Source organism: Ranitomeya variabilis, chromosome 4, assembly GCF_051348905.1.
Source record: "Ranitomeya variabilis isolate aRanVar5 chromosome 4, aRanVar5.hap1, whole genome shotgun sequence".
NCBI lineage: Eukaryota > Metazoa > Chordata > Amphibia > Anura > Dendrobatidae > Ranitomeya > Ranitomeya variabilis.
In genome coordinates this window covers 96,493,646-96,511,571 of record NC_135235.1, presented here as the reverse complement: position 1 = coordinate 96,511,571, position 17,926 = coordinate 96,493,646, and the positions used below count along the sequence as shown (strand labels likewise).

Sequence of the window (17,926 nt, the reverse complement as noted above, 5' to 3'; positions counted from 1 at the left end):
CATGAAGAATATCCATATCCACCCATTTGCCTGCTCAAAATGCCTGAACACATATGAGAATATACAAAACAATATAGTGTTAATGTCCAAAATACCATGCTACCACCTGGCATGGGGGAGAAGAAAATTGCAAGACTGGTACACAGGTATGCCATGCAGTACTATGTATAAAGGTCACCCCCTGATCCTATATCATAGGACAAAGTGTATAAAGTCCAAAATAAGGCCCATATAAATGATGGGCCAGGCCAAAACAATAAGGCCACAGACTGATATGCAATCTAAGCCAAACATCTGATGCCGACACAGTCCCAGGACCGGGACCAAAAAAAGAACCAGAATGGCAATAAGAAGTCTCACCAGTAGCACCTGTAGGTAAATGACAGGGGCCTGAATAGCCGGTGGCAGGAGCAGAGCAGCAGGGTGGACAGACCCAACGCGTATCGCGGCACCCAAGGCCGCTTCGTCAGGGGAAGTAACTTACCAATGCTGGCTTACTCCTTTTATCAAAGTGTGGCCGGTATCAAGTGTGCACACATGTGCAGCGAGGCGGTGGCGCCATGCGGGACCGGAGCCGGAAGTGATGTAAACAGCGGCGCCGGCGCAGATAGCAGGGAACGAAATACAGATGGGCAGACGTCTCTGCCCATAGTGCAGCAATGCGCATGCGCCGTCTGAATAGACAGTGGTGCGCAGAGGAGCCAATACATGACACAATACAGGGAGGAGCCCGGGTCAGAAAAGGAGGGGAGCCAAGAAAAAGGAGGGACAGCGTGAGCAATATGCATCACGCTGAAGGATAGTGGTGAAACAATCACACAATGAAACGTGCGGGCATAAATACACCCTGAAGGGGCTATGAAGGAAGGCTAAGGACAAAAAGGTCAGATTTATGAAAGCAGCCTGTTATAGTACAAAGTACCTATGAAGAAGTACATATGTGAAACACATCATGCAAAGAGTACAACACTATATATGGACATATATCTTGAGAAATAAATAGATTATTAACACCAGATTCAAAAAATAAAGGGTCACTGAAAGTGATCCTAAAAAGTCCATAGATGCAGGGAAGGGGTCACCAGGACAGGAATCACATAGTTCCGGAGAAATGTATCCAGGGAGGGCGTAGACTCCACAAAAACAGAGGGACCAGCGCAGACAGTTCTTCCAAAGTTGATCCTTCAAGAAAGGATCCCAAAGGGAAAGCACGCCCGGAATCCTCCAACGTGTGCTTCTATTGACGATGGTCCATAACGGTAGAAATTCATGCTCTTCAGACAAGCCTCACGAATATCTATTTAGGGCAAGAAATGGGAGTTATGAGACACACAATCAACCCAAGAAACCGGTAAAGAGAAGATCCTCGTTGATTCCGTGGGGTGCAATAGAGTGGAGTAAATAGATCCAACGTGATTCGGCCTGCAGTAGCCTTTTGTGTAGGGGCCCCCCCTAACGGAATTTCTAATACGTTCTAGCCCCACTATTTTTGTCCCTGCATAGTTGCCCACGTGATGTGACAGGAAGTGTGCGGCAACTGTAGTCAGGACCTTGCCCTTGCGACTGTCCGCTGTGGCGGTGTTAATTGTTGAAAAATGACCCTGTATTCTTCAACGTAGTTCTTGTGTGGTCTGACCTACGTAGATACAAGGGCAAGGGCAGATCAATGCGTATATCACATGAGTGGTTTTGCAATTGATATAGGCCATCAACTTATGTTGTGATTGATCCGTCGGATTAGAAAACACATCACGGGTGGGACACATATATGGACAGACACTGCAGTCTCCACACGGGAAAGAGCCACGTAGGCAAAATCCACGATTCAATCTCTGAGTAGGTCTTATATAATGACTTTTAGTCAAAATGTCTCTAAAATTAGGTGCCCTCCTGGCTGTCATTAGTGGTCGGGCACTAACCACCTGGGAAGTCTGTGCATCTGTAAGTAAAATCCTCCAATGATCATTTATAATCTGTCTTACCTGGTTCCATTGGGTATGATAGCCCGTGATGAACCGTGCATGATTATCTTGTCTCCTTTTGGTGGAAACCAACAAGGTATCCTGTGCTTGTGCACTGGCCCTCTGAAAAGCAGATGAAATGCATTTCCTGGGGTAGTTCCTGTTCTTGAATCTCATTGTGAGGTCTCTGGCTTCCCTCTTGAAATCAAGGTCTTGAGTGCAGTTACGTCTAGCCCTGAGAAATTGACCCGTCGGGATGCCATCTTTAATATGTTTGGGGTGAAAACTGCGGTACTCCAACAGGCTGTTGACGGCTGTGGGCTTTCGATACAGACAGGTAGATATAATGCCATCCTGACATTTAACCTCGAGATCCAGAAAGTTGACTGTAACAGAAGAACAGTGATGAGTCAAAAAAATGTGAAATGGATTATGATTGAGGTAATCCAAAAATTCTTGGAATTCCTCCAATGTACCTGACCAAATGAGAAAAATGTCGTCTATATAGCGCGACCAATGTCGCACTTTGTTGACAAAAAACTGTGAAATATAGACGACTGTGGACCCCACCACCCTAAAAAAAGATTTGCGAAAGCCAGGGCACATCGGGCCCCCATGGCCACGCCCGATGTCTGTAAAAAAAAGGTGTTATCAAACAGAAAAAAATTGTGTCTTAAAGCAAAATCAAGAAGATCAATAATAAATGAATCATGTAGTCTGTCTGAATCTACCTATTGATCTAAGAAGAACAGGATAGCCCGCATGCCGTCGTTATGATCGATATTTGAGTACAACGATTCAACATCGCAGGTGATCATAAGTTCATTTGGAGACAGCGTAACACCCTTGTAGGTCCTGATAAAGTGTGAAGAATCCTTGATATATGAGGGCAACGTAATGACCATTGGCTGCAGAAAGAAATCAATATAGGTACATGCCCTCTCACATAGACTCCCAATACTTGATACAATTGGGCGTCCGGGAGGTTTTATGGTGTTTTTGTGGACCTTGGGTAACATATAAAAGGTCGATATGACCGGCTGTTCTACCCAGATGAAGTCCCGTTCTTTGATATTAATAATGCCCAATTGAAAAGCCTTGTCAATAAGTGTTCTTAATTTCACAGAAAAAACCCCAGTAGGGTTAGAGGGTAATTTCCGGTAGAAACATGGGTCATCAAGTTGCCTATGGGCCTCTTCAAGATATAAATTATGAGGCCATAACACCACGTTTCCACCCTAGTCAGCCTCTCTTACCAAGAAATCTTTATTATTTTTGAGGCTAAAGAGGGCCCCTCGTTCCTGAGAAGTGAGATTGGTTATGGGTCCAACATTTGAAGGAAGAGCCTCAATATCATGCTTCACCATTTCAAAGAAGATTTTAATAGCAGGAACGGTAGAGAGAGGGGGACATACCATGGACTTATTCTGGTGTGGGAACCGTGGCCTGCCCATTGAGGGAACTGTCTCCTGTAAGAGGTCCATTAGGTCCTGAAATGTTCCCTGGTCCGTTTGGTCCAACAATGTTGTAGCCTGTGGGTGATGGTATAAAACCTGTAAAGTAATTTTTCTGCAAAAAAGAAAAAGATCTTTAATAAGCGTAAATTTGTCAGTCCGTTGAGACGGTGAAAAAGTCAGTCCTCTTTTCAGGATCGACATCTCCACAGGAGTTAGACAGTGCTGCGATAGATTAATGATCTGCAAGTTGTCAACCTCACTAGAGTCATACTCACTAGTACCATTAGTAGAGGCTGTACTCAGTTGCGATCCCTCCTCCGTTGATTGTAGTACCGTGGCTTGTGATTCCTGTTCCTGGTGACCCGCGTAAGTGGACCTGTGCCGCTTGCGTCCACGCCTGGTCCGGCCCCTGTTTCTGGTCCGCTTTCCGCGGAGGATAAAAAATCGGTAGAGACATATTCTTCCTCATGAGTCCCAGGTTGTGCTGCTGTACTTGGCTTATATCTACTGTGTCGAGCCTGGCGCTGGTTACCATGGTGTCTCCAACTAAACGCCATTTTGCGATCAAAGTCTGATTTGTCCCTCATAAATTTAGAGCGCTTTTTGTCCATAATCTCCCTATCATATCTGTCAAGGGCCTCCTTCAGTTTAATCTTAAAAGGTTGGACCTGAGATGTCTCATCAAATCTCTTCAGTCCATTTTCCAGGTTTTTAATCTCAGTTTTAACCTGGGTCAGAAGCTCCCTATCATGTGAAATGAGTAAATTGATTAGAATGTGAGAACACTGCAAAAGTCCCTCCTCCCATAGGTTACGGAAGGTATCCGAGGGTTCCCATGCTGGAAAAATGGAAATTCTCAGACCCCTCGGAATCAACCCCATCTTAATGTATTCCTCTAAACAGCGGATGTTCCATAATAGTCTTATGCCCTGTTTTTGGGCTGTCATAAGTTCCGTGGTAATTTTAGTAAAATCTGAATCTGGACAATTTTGAGAGGTGTCTGTGAAAGCCGCAGAGGATGAGGCTCTCCATGCGGCCTCCCTAGCATCCCAATCCATGATCGCCACACGTCACACAAATGTGTGTCCACCTGGGAACCGTAAATAACAAAAGAATATTAAGAAAAACGCAGATTATAATCAACCGTGTGCTGCCAAGCAAGAAAAAAGCACCACTAGATGCTTAAACAAGTAACATAAGCCCAAAGTAGCTGGCGCACTACACTGTGCGTATAGATAGAGAGTGGGGGTGCAGAAAAAGTGGCTAGAGTCAAACTATTAAATGCAAGAGAAAGTAGCCACCTAAAAAATTCGCACACCACCAATAAATAGTAGAAAAAAGGAACAACTTTTATTGGTAAATAATTAAAAACAGATTAAAAACATGAAGAATATCCATATCCACCCATTTGCCTGCTCAAAATGCCTGAACACATATGAGAATATACAAAACAATATAGTGTTAATGTCCAAAATACCATGCTACCACCTGGCATGGGGGAGAAGAAAATTGCAAGACTGGTACACAGGTATGCCATGCAGTACTATGTATAAAGGTCACCCCCTGATCCTATATCATAGGACAAAGTGTATAAAGTCCTAAATAAGGCCCATATAAATGATGGGCCAGGCCAAAACAATAAGGCCACAGACTGATATGCAATCTAAGCCAAACATCTGATGCCGGCACAGTCCCAGGACCGGGGCCAAAAAAAGAACCAGAATGGCAATAAGAAGTCTCACCAGTAGCACCTGTAGGTAAATGACAGGGGCCTGAATAGCCGGTGGCAGGAGCAGAGCAGCAGGGTGGACAGACCCAACGCGTATCGCGGCACCCAAGGCCGCTTCGTCAGGGGAAGTAACTTACCAATGCTGGCTTACTCCTTTTATCAAAGTGTGGCCGGTATCAAGTGTGCACACATGTGCAGCGAGGCGGTGGCGCCATGCGGGACCGGAGCCGGAAGTGATGTAAACAGCGGCGCCGGCGCAGATAGCAGGGAACGAAATACAGATGGGCAGACGTCTCTGCCCATAGTGCAGCAATGCGCATGCGCCGTCTGAATAGACAGTGGTGCGCAGAGGAGCCAATACATGACACAATACAGGGAGGAGCCCGGGTCAGAAAAGGAGGGGAGCCAAGAAAAAGGAGGGACAGCGTGAGCAATATGCATCACGCTGAAGGATAGTGGTGAAACAATCACACAATGAAACGTGCGGGCATAAATACACCCCGAAGGGGCTATGAAGGAAGGCTAAGGACAAAAAGGTCAGATTTATGAAAGCAGCCTGTTATAGTACAAAGTACCTATGAAGAAGTACATATGTGAAACACATCATGCAAAGAGTACAACACTATATATGGACATGTATCTTGAGAAATAAATAGATTATTAACACCAGATTCAAAAAATAAAGGGTCACTGAAAGTGATCCTAAAAAGTCCATAGATGCAGGGAAGGGGTCACCAGGACAGGAATCACATAGTTCCGGAGAAATGTATCCAGGGAGGGCGTAGACTCCACAAAAACAGAGGGACCAGCGCAGACAGTTCTTCCAAAGTTGATCCTTCAAGAAAGGATCCCAAAGGGAAAGCACGCCCGGAATCCTCCAACGTGTGCTTCTATTGACGATGGTCCATAACGGTAGAAATTCATGCTCTTCAGACAAGCCTCACGAATATCTATTTAGGGCAAGAAATGGGAGTTATGAGACACACAATCAACCCAAGAAACCGGTAAAGAGAAGATCCTCGTTGATTCCGTGGGGTGCAATAGAGTGGAGTCCTGACTACAGTTGCCGCACACTTCCTGTCACATCACGCGGGCAACTATGCAGGGACAAAAATAGTGGGGCTAGAACGTATTAGAAATTCCGTTAGGGGGGCCCCCTACACAAAAGGCTACTGCAGGCCGAATCACGTTGGATCTATTTACTCCACTCTATTGTACCCCACGGAATCAACAAGGATCTTCTCTTTACCGGTTTCTTGGGTTGATTGTGTGTCTCATAACTCCCATTTCTTGCCCTAAATAGATATTCGTGAGGCTTGTCTGAAGAGCATGAATTTCTACCGTTATGGACCATCGTCAATAGAAGCACACGTTGGAGGATTCCGGGCGTGCTTTCCCTTTGGGATCCTTTCTTGAAGGATCAACTTTGGAAGAACTGTCTGCGCTGGTCCCTCTGTTTTTTTGGAGTCTACGCCCTCCCTGGATACATTTCTCCGGAACTATGTGATTCCTGTCCTGGTGACCCCTTCCCTGCATCTATGGACTTTTTAGGATCACTTTCAGTGACCCTTTATTTTTTGAATCTGGTGTTAATAATCTATTTATTTCTCAAGATATATGTCCATATATAGTGTTGTACTCTTTGCATGATGTGTTTCACATATGTACTTCTTCATAGGTACTTTGTACTATAACAGGCTGCTTTCATAAATCTGACCTTTTTGTCCTTAGCCTTCCTTCATAGCCCCTTCGGGGTGTATTTATGCCCGCACGTTTCATTGTGTGATTGTTTCACCACTATCCTTCAGCGTGATGCATATTGCTCACGCTGTCCCTCCTTTTTCTTGGCTCCCCTCCTTTTCTGACCCGGGCTCCTCCCTGTATTGTGTCATGTATTGGCTCCTCTGCGCACCACTGTCTATTCAGACGGCGTATGCGCATTGCTGCACTATGGGCAGAGACGTCTGCCCATCTGTATTTCGTTCCCTGCTATCTGCGCCGGCGCCGCTGTTTACATCACTTCCGGCTCCGGTCCCGCATGGCGCCACCACCTCGCTGCACATGTGTGCACACTTGATACCGGCCACACTTTGATAAAAGGAGTAAGCCAGCATTGGTAAGTTACTTCCCCTGACGAAGCGGCCTTGGGTGCCGCGATACGCGTTGGGTCTGTCCACCCTGCTGCTCTGCTCCTGCCACTGGCTATTCAGGCCCCTGTCATTTACCTACAGGTGCTACTGGTGAGACTTCTTATTGCCATTCTGGTTCTTTTTTTGGCCCCGGTCCTGGGACTGTGTCGGCATCAGATGTTTGGCTTAGATTGCATATCAGTCTGTGGCCTTATTGTTTTGGCCTGGCCCATCATTTATATGGGCCTTATTTAGGACTTTATACACTTTGTCCTATGATATAGGATCAGGGGGTGACCTTTATACATAGTACTGCATGGCATACCTGTGTACCAGTCTTGCAATTTTCTTCTCCCCCATGCCAGGTGGTAGCATGGTATTTTGGACATTAACACTATATTGTTTTGTATATTCTCATATGTGTTCAGGCATTTTGAGCAGGCAAATGGGTGGATATGGATATTCTTCATGTTTTTAATCTGTTTTTAATTATTTACCAATAAAAGTTGTTCCTTTTTTCTACTATTTATTGGTGGTGTGCAAATTTTTTAGGTGGCTACTTTCTCTTGCATTTAATAGTTTCTCGCAAGTCACACTGCTGGTCCTTGTGTAATCTGTATTTTTCTCACCCCCATAGACTTTCATTGGTGATTTTTTTGCGCAATACGGTGACAAACGCAGCATGCTGCGATTTTCTACGGCCGTACAAGACCGTATAATACGGATCAGTAAAATACGGCAGATAGGAGCTGGGCCATAGAGAATCATTGTACCAAATGCAATCCGTATTTTCTGCACCTCTCATACATCCGTAATACTCGCTAGTGTGATGCCGGCCTTAGAGTGCTGATTGTTGGAGGTAAAGTTAAGTTCCCAGTTGTGCATTTGAGGAGTTTTTGATGTTGCAGATTTTATGCAGTATTTCTGAATCTATTAGGTAAATTATGTTACGTGCATTTTTTTCATTCTGTGTTTTAGTGCATTTTTTTTTACAAGCGTTTTTTCTTTTTGTCATATTTTAAATAGAGTTGCTTTTTTACACTTCTCGGTATTTGCCTAGGGCAAAGCTTCATATGCATTTTTTATATGTTTCTGCAGCGGAAATGCACATGCGTTTTTTACCTGTGGATTTTCTGCATCAAATGCAATTCTATGGAGAAAATCTGCACATAAAACTCCGCTTACCCGCAAGAGAGATTGACACGATATCAATTTCCATAATTCCCATCCACTTTTGCTGGAATTGTTAGATGCCGCGTTTTTGATGCGGCGAAAATATGCAGCATCAAAAACTCACCAAAAATTAATCGAGGGCACACAGCTATGATTCATTGTTATGGGCAACAAGGTTAGTTTTAGTCAGTTTAGAATTATGAAGACCAAAGTTTACTAAAAATATTTTTACATTTACGATTTTTTTTAAACATGTTTAATTGTGAATTCCCTGAATATTGAAAAATGTTTGTATCTCTCTATTTTAATCTTTTTTTTTCCAGAATCCAGGATATTTTGATATTGCTGCAGAAGACTTGGGGTTATGGCATGTTCCCAACAAGACTCCACTGTCTAAATGGAGAAACACTGCTATCCTAAGATATCATACCAACAACAGTTTCTTTTCCAAAGAAGGTGGTAATCTCTTTGGCCTTTACAATGTAAGAAATGCCTATAATTCCATTAGAAATGTCTACCATAGTTCTATGTTTTATTGTAACACCCCAGGTTCCCAGTTGTTACAGTGGCATTGCTTTCCTTATGGGGAGAGCGATGTCACGCTTGGAAACAAGGAAGGATCTCTTTCACCAGTTATTCACATACATGCAACACACTTCTGACTCCAGGCCAGAAGGGGGAGCTCTGAACCCAGTTTCAAGGGAGCTTCCCACGGTGGCTCAGTGGTTAGCACTGCAGCCTTGCAGCTCTGGAGTCCTGGGTTCAAAGCCCACCAAGGACAACATCTGCAAAGAGTTTGTATGTTCTCTCCGTGTTTGCGTGGGTTCCTTTTGGGTACTCCGGTTTCCTCCCACATTCCAAAGACATACTGATAGGGGACAGCGATGTTAATGTGTGCAAACTGTAAAGTGCTGCGAAATATGTTAGCGCTATATAAAAATAAAGATTATTATTATTATATATACTGGTCTGGGGAGGAGTTACTCAGTCTGTCAGAGAGTCTGAGAGAGGAAGGAGATAAGGCCATATGCAGCCACGTGAGGTTTTGCAGCTCCTGAAAGGGAGAGAGAAGGATGGAATAAGTTGTAGAGAGCGTGAAGGAGATGAAGAAGCAAAAGGCAAAGTAATGAGCTGGAGAGAGAAGCTGTGAGTGAGCTTCCTCCACAATGAGCGCAGATACCGGTAGCCGGAGACCAAGGTTGTAGGGGTAACTTCATTCCCAACGGCAGAAACTGGCGGACAGCATATTGCAAGTTACCTGTCCACCATTAACACCCAAGGACACAGTAACAGATAGTGATAGAGACCCTATAAAAAGGCGCAAGTTATCTGTCGTATGGGTAGTGTCTTACCTAATGGGGGACAGAGAGAAGACATGAGGACGTTGTGTGAGGCCTAAGGCAGCAAGGTACTGCAACACCACAGTGCTAGAAGGAAGGCTTCCAACCCCACCTGGTTAAGGGGATTCCAGATTCGCTTCCAAGCCGGCCGGACCATACCTGTACCTTTGATCCAGTAACCTGGACTGTGGCTGCCTGAACCCTTCCGTAAAGAGGTAAAGAGACTGCAACCCTGTGTCCCCCATTTCTTTCTACACCACCTACCACCTGTCCCTATTACACCGGGAGCCCTGGGGACCCAGCTTCATCCTAGCTGCCATAACTTCACCCCAGTGGACCCCTTTAAGCAGTGTCGGTCACCCCTGACCGAATACCACAGGTGGCATCACAAAAAAACTTTATTTCACAAACCCCTTTAAAGACCGTCCCTTTTACATGGGTTCCCAGGGCCACAGACCGGGTCACTGCCGCTGTGACACATCCCTTTAAGTTCTGGACCCGGTACCGAGTACTCCACGGCCCTGGTGGGCGTTCCATTATAACATTACAGTTATTTGTAATTGGGCTTATTTCAAGCAATATAAAAGTATAAATCAAAACACTGGATGATAGAAATAATTTGACATATTGGTATAAGAAGACTGTCAGGACTCTGAACATTTTTTACCTTTTGTGCATTACTGCCCTATTCCAAGAGGCCTTTGGTCTCATGTGCACTGTGTCTTCCTGCTATAAAACTCCACCCCAGCCTTCAGTCTGTGCTAGAGTATTCTGCCTTGCATCCAGCTCCTAACCTCTGATTACTCCCTTGCTATACACCTACTCCTGTGAACCTGTGTGGCGATCCTGCTACTCTGCTCTGAGTTCCTGCTGCATACACAAGTTTCCAGTAATCCTCCTTCATCTGCTGCTCGTGTTTACTTCTATCTGCATCTGCTGAACATGTAAGCTGTTTCTGCTTTGCAATAACCTGAGACGATTAACCAGGCCTCCCTGGTTGAGCTAAGATATGATTTGAACTGCCTAATAAGCATATCTATCTGTGTCTGGACTAAGACAAGGATTTATTCGTGTCAAGTATCCTCAAGAATAACTGTGCTTCATAGACTTTCTGTCATGTCGGACGCTGTTCACATTAGGGCGTCCGACAGACAGCGGTAATTCCGCTTTTGTCCACTATTCGCTCAGTGGCGTCGGCTAGATTCTATCTAGCTGGTCCGGGGTTAATTTAGCTGGTACTCGGATTGGAAGCTGGGTCACGCCCACTGCCTTTAAATAGTTCTGCTGAACATTGGGCATCGCCGATTATAGCTTCTGTCTTGTGCTTGGTTATCTCGGTCTGGAGTGGTGGTCTAGGAGAAAGAGTTTCGTATCTGGTGGTGTATTCCCCTTTGTCATATTTTCTCCCTCCTATATTCGTATTTGTTTTGCCCTGTGCATTTATAGTGTATTCCTGTGTGACTGCGGCGTGGTGTATATTTTCCGTTATCCTTGTCTGTGCTAACTGTGGGTATTGGTGTGGTCTCCTCACTGGGTGGTGGTTTCAGCTTAGGGTTGAAACAGGAGACAGGGTGAGGATGGAGGCCCAGACATGCACACCATCAGTGAAAACTCTGGGAGAGGATCAGTAAGGGTTTCCCTAGTCTAAGGGAAATCGCAGGGGCCCGGGTTGTTAGCTTTTGCCTACCTAGGTCTCCCGTGACATTATAATTGGCCAGTATTATTTGAATTCCATGGACCCCATGACTTCCATAACCCGCCAGTTGGAGGCGCTGTCCCTACAGGTCACTGAGTTGAGGGGGGCAGTGCAGCAACAGGGACTAGTAGTATCTAATGTGCAAGCTGAAGCGACAGGTAGAGTTGCTGAGCCTAAGTTTCCATTACCTGAAAAGTTTGCTGGGGAACGCAGTAAATTTGTTACTTTTTGTGAAGCTTGCAAACTATATTTTCGTATGCACCCGATCTCCTCAGGTAATGAGGCTCAGCGTGTGGGCCTGGTGTTGTCATTACTAAACGGGGACCCCCAAGCATGGGCGTTTTCTTTGCCATCTGAGAGTTTTTTTTCTGCTTTGGGACACATTTACGATGATCCTGACAGAATGGCTCTAGCAGAATCTAAGATACGCGCTATTCGCCAGGGGGAGCATGTTGCAGAGGATTACTGTTCTGAATTTCGCCGCTGGGCGGTCGACACAATGGAATGATCCCGCACTGTGGAGTCAGTTTATTCATGGGGTTTCTGGAAGGGTTAAAAAAGCCCTCCTGATGTACGAGACTCCTGCTTCTCTAGATTCCGCTATGAGTCTTGTTGTCCGCATTGATCGCCGTTTACGTCAGGGGAAGCATGAGATGCCGCCTATGGGAGAGGGTTTAGGTTCACGTGAGGTTGCTGCAGGTGAGCCCACGGAGCCTATGCAGATTGCAGGGGTGTCACATGTTAAGTATCGAGCCCCTATGCTCAGGAAGCAGGGAGCCTGTTTTTACTGTGGTAAAACTGGTCATTTTGTTAACATTTGTCCTCTGCTGTCTAAGAAAAACGCAACGGCGGAAAACTTCTAAGCTCAGAGGGTGTGGAGGAGACCAATCTGAGCTTATGCATATCCTCCATGGTGGTTTCTCAATGCATGCTCCCTGCCAAAGTTATTATCGCTGGCAGAGAGCAGCAAATCAATGTTTTTGTGGATAGTGGTTCTGCCACAAATCTCATTGATGAGGAGTTTGCGTGCACAGCCAGTTTTAGGGTCGAAAAACTGCCTCATCCTATCCGCGTGGTCACCATCAATGCTGCTCCTCTCCCACAGGGGGAGATTACTGAGTTTGTGGCTGAAGTGAAACTTCACATTGGGGTTCCACATTTCGAACAGGTTACATGTAAGGTGCTCAGGAATCTTCCTGCACAGGTGGTTTTGGGTTTTCCATGGTTGTCTCTGCACAACCCGGTTATTGACTGGAAAACTCAGGACATAATTCAGTGGAGCGAATTATGCCAGGAGAATTGCCTGGCCACTTGTGTGTCTGCTGTGACTTCACGCATTCCTGAGTCACTTCTGGATTTTGCGGATGTTTTCTCTGAGAAGGGTTGTTCAGAGTTGCCACCCCATCGCTCCTATGACTGTACTATCAGGTTTAAACCAGGGGCCAAATTGCCTAAAGCGAGGATGTTTAACATCTCCGGTCCGGAGAGACAAGCGTCAAAGGATTACATTGCTGAAAGTTTGAGCAAAGGGCACATCAGGCCTTCATCCTCGCCTGTGGCAGCGGGGTTCTTCTTCGTAAAGAAGAAAGATGGCGGACTACGCCCGTGTCTGGATTTCAGGGAGTTAAACCAGATTACGGTTCGTGATCCATACCCTATGCCACTGATACCAGATTTGTTCAACCAGGTGGCAGGTGCTAAGTGGTTTACCAAGCTTGACCTCAGGGGGGCGTACAACCTCATAAGAGTCCGTCAAGGTGATGAGTGGAAGACGGCTTTTAATACCCCTGAGGGTCATTTTGAATATTTGATGATGTCATTTGGGTTGACGAACGCACCTGCAGTGTTTCAACATTTCATAAATGATGTGTTTTCGCATGTTTTGGGGAAATTCGTTATTGTGTACCTAGATGACATCCTCATATATTCTTGCGACCGTGATACTCATTTTGATCATGTCAGGCAGGTGTTACAGCTTCTCAGAGAGAATAAGCTCTATGCAAAACTTGAGAAATGTGTATTTTCGGTTCAGGAGTTGCCTTTCTTGGGTTATATTGTGTCTGCTTCTGGGTTTAAAATGGACGCCACTAAGGTGCAAGCGGTGTTGCGTTGGGAACGTCCTGATAACCTAAAGGCACTGCAGCAGTTCCTTTGGTTTTCTAACTACTATAGGAAGTTTATCAAAGATTTTTCTATCATTGCTAAACCGCTAACTGACATGACTAAAAAGGGTACCAATTTCTCCATTTGGCCTGAGGCTGCTGTGCACGCATTTGAATTTCTTAAGAACAGTTTTGTTTCGGCTCCCATTCTTGTGCAGCCAGACGTATCGAAACCTTTTGTCGTGGAAGTTGATGCGTCTGAGGTTGGTGTGGGGGCGGTGCTGTCACAAGGCTCATCCTTGAGCGATTTGCGTCCATGCGCCTATTTCTCCAAGAAACTGTCGTCCGCTGAACGTAACTACGATATCGGCAACAGGGAGTTGTTGGCAATCAAATTGGCCTTTGAGGAATGGCGACACTTCTTGGAGGGGTCGGTTCATCAGGTTACTGTTATTACCGACAATAAGAATTTGCTTTATTTGGAGTCTGCCAAGCGTCTATCTCCCAGGCAGGCTCGCTGGGCATTGTTTTTCACGCGGTTCAACTTTGTTGTTACTTACAGACCTGGATCTAAAAACACTAAGGCGGATGCTCTGTCCAGGTGTTTTCCGGGGGGAGAACCTCGGGAAGATCCGGTACCCATCCTCCAAAACGGTGTTGTGGTTTCGGCTCTCACTACCGAGGTTGAGGCTGAGATTGCCGAGACCCAGGAGGAGGTACCATCTGAGCTTCCCATCAACAAATTGTTTGTACCGCTTCATCTCCACTTAAAGGTTTTGGCGGAGCATCATGATGCTGTCCTGGCTGGCCATCCAGGGGTTAGGGGTACTTTGGAGTTGGTGTCACGTCGGTTTTGGTGGCCCAAAATCTGACAGGATGTGGTCTTATACGTGTCAGCTTGCACCACGTGCGCTAGGGCTAAGACGCCCCGCTCCCATCCTGTTGGCACACTACTTCCTCTCAAGGTACTTAGTAAGCCATGGACAGGGATCTCCATGGATTTTATCACTGACTTGCCCTCCTCAGCTGGGAAAACGGTCATCTTGGTGATTGTTGATTGGTTCTCAAAAATGTCGCACTTTGTGTCTTTGCCTTCGTTGCCTGACGCTAAGACTCTGGCTCAGGTATTTGTGCAGGAGGTGGTCAGACTTCATGGAGTTCCGTCTGACATCGTTTCTGATAGGGGGTCTCAGTTTGTGGCAAAATTTTGGAAAGCATTTTGCTCACGGCTGGGGATCAAGTTGTCTCATTCTTTGGCATTTCATCCTCAGTCAAATGGTCAGACCGAGCGTATGAACCAAAATCTGGAGCAGTACTTAAGCTGCCTTGTTTCTGATAACCAGGAGGAGTGGTCGAAGTTCCTTCCTTTGGCTGAGTTTGCCATCAATAATCACCGCCAGGAGTCTTCTGGGGAGTCTCCGTTTTTTTTGTGTTTACGGGCTTCATCCTCAATTCTGTACTTTGAGTCACGGGGGCTCTTCCGGTGTCCCGGAGGAAGAACAGTTAGGAGCACAACTGTCATCAGTCTGGAGGAGAGTGAAACAGCGCCTGTTGAGTGTGGGTGCTAGGTACAAACGTGTGGCTGACAGTAGGCGTGTGCCAGGTCCGGACCTGAGTGTGGATGACTGGGTGTGGTTATCCACAAAAAACATAAGACTCAAAATACCATCCCTTAAATTGGGTCCAAGGTTTATTGGTCCATTTAGGGTCGCCGCCGTCATTAACCCAGTAGCTTACCGTTTCACTTCCTACGGTGTATAAGATACACAACGTGTTCCACAGATTGTTGCTAAAGAAAGTGGTGGGTCTTGTGGACGCGACGCCGATGCCTTCTCCAGTCTTGGTGGATGGTAATTTGGAATTTGGTCTCCAAGGTGGTTGACTCTCGTGTAGTGCGCCGCACTTTACAGTACTTGGTACACTGGCGTGGTTATGGGCCTGAGGAGAGGTCTTGGGTACCAGCCTCGGACATTCATGCGGATTGGCTGGTCAGTATGTTTCACCGCCGCCATCCGGACAAGCCGGGTCCTATAAAGGTACCGTCACACTAAACGATATCGCTAGCGATCCGTGACGTTGCAGCATCCTGGCTAGCGATATCGTTGTGTTTGACATGCAGCAGCGATCTGGATCCTGCTGTGATATCGCTGGTCGTTGCTGAAAGTTCAGAACTTTATTTGGTCATCAGATCGGCGTGTATCGTCGTGTTTGACACCAAAAGCAACGATGCCAGTGATGTTTTACAATGGTAACCAGGGTAAATATCGGGTTACTAAGCGCAGGGCCACGCTTAGTAACCCGATGTTTACCTTGGTTACCAGTGTAAAATGTAAAAAAAACAAACAGTACATACTCACCTTCACGTCCCCCGCCGTCCGCTTCCTGCACTGACTGAGCGCCGGCCGTAAAGTGAAAGCACAGCACAGCGGTGACGTCACCGCTCTGCAGTTAGGGCCGACACTCAGTCAGTGCAGGGAAGCGGACGTAAGTATGTACTGTTTGTTTTTTTTACATTTTACACTGGTAACCAGGGTAAACATCGGGTTACTAAGCGCGGCCCTGCGCTTAGTAACCCGATGTTTACCCTGGTTACCCGGGGACCTCGACATCGTTGGTCGCTGTAGAGCTGTCTGTGTGACGCTGCAGCGATCGGAATCGTCTGTATCGCTGCAGCGTCGCTAAGTGTGACGGTACCTTATGTCGTGAGGGCCCTGGGGTCCCTCGTAGAAGGCGGGGTACTGTCATGTCGGATGCTGTTCACATTAAGGCGTCCGACAGACAGCGGTAATTCCGTTTTTGTCCACTATGCGCTCAGTGGCGTCGGCTAGATTCTATCTAGCTGGTCCGGGGATAATTTAGCTGGTACTCGGATTGGAAGCTGGGTCACGCCCACTGCCTTAAAATAGTTCTGCTGAACATTGGGCGTTGCCGATTATAGCTTCTGTCTTGTGCTTGGTTATCTCAGTCTGGAGTGGTGGCCTAGGAGAAAGAGTTTTGTATCTGGTGGTGTATTTCCCTTTGTCATATTTTCTCCTTCCTATATTTGTATTGGTTTTGCCCTGAGCATTTATAGTGTATTCCTGTGTGACTGCGGTGTGGTGTATATTTTCCGTTATCCTTGTCTGTGCTAACTGTGGGTATTGGTGTGGTCTCCTCACTGGGTGGTGGGTGGTGGTTTCAGCTTAGGGTTGAAACAGGAGACAGGGTGAGGATGGAGGCCCAGACATGCACACCATCAGTGTAAACTCTGGGAGAGGATCAGTCAGGGTTTCCCTAGTCTAAGGGAAATTGCAGGGGCCCAGGTTGTTAGCTTTTGCCTACCTAGGTCTCCCGTGACACTTTCTGCTTGATTGCATTTTTCTCTGAAGTTTCCAATAGACTGCTAAGCTGCGTTTATTATTTGCACCAAGTGTTGTGGACTTGAGTTGCTCTCTGCACCTGTTTGAATCACCGTGTGATAATATAGACTTTACCACTTATAAAACTGTGTCCTGTAGTTGTCTTGTTCCACGCAAAGAGTCTCCTGAGTTATCCCCTATAATTATTACAGGATACTCTAGCCTAAAAAAAAGGAGACTGCTGGAACAATGACTGCAGAAGGCAGATTAGAGCAGGTGTTTTCCATAATTAGATCACTGCAGAAAGTTGTGGAAGGTCTGCAAAAGAAGTTTGGAAGCTTTGAACACAATCAACAAGTGTTTGGACAAACTTTGCAGGACTTGAGCAACCGCATGGCAGCTCAGGAAAACAAACTTGCTGGCATAGAGTCCAAGTATGGACGGGCTTTTCAGGACATAAGCACGCAATTAGCTGCACAAGTGACTTAACCCTCTGGGCAACCGCCACCAGCTAGCCCACCTAAGTTGCCCCCTTTCAGATTTAATGGTGATCGCGACAAATTTCGTGGCTTTGTGAATCTATGTATGCTATATTTTGATGTGCATGCTGACCGTTTTCCTACTGATAGATATAAAGTATTGTGTGTAATAATGCTACTGACCTCACGAGCGCTCGCCTGGGCGAATCCGATGATTGAGTCTCGTGACCCACAGTTAAATGACTTGGATGATTTTTTGGCCGCTATCACATTGTGCAACCCGACCATCACAACCTAAGAACACATAACATCTAAACTGTAGTTAAAAACAATCGCTACGATTACAGTGAAAGGTATGAAATTAAAGGTACGGTAAATCAAAATTTTGAAATCCGCACAATTGTGGTATTCTAAAACCACCAGAAAAAATTCAGTGAAATAAGTCCGAAGCAGATTATATTATATATATATATATATATATATATATATATATATATATATATACACATATATACTGTATAT

At 45.8% G+C, this 17,926-nt stretch overlaps 1 protein-coding gene across 1 annotated transcript in view; it reads left to right on the top strand.

The window, feature by feature from the left end:
- LOC143768446 (intelectin-1-like) overlaps nucleotides 1-17,926 on the top strand; it is a 76,866-nt gene that overhangs the window by 27,500 nt on the left and 31,440 nt on the right. Inside the window, exon 4 of the mRNA XM_077257125.1 lies at nucleotides 8,773-8,931. Within this exon, the coding sequence (XP_077113240.1) occupies nucleotides 8,773-8,931 (159 nt within the window). The remainder of the gene's footprint in view (nucleotides 1-8,772; nucleotides 8,932-17,926) is intronic.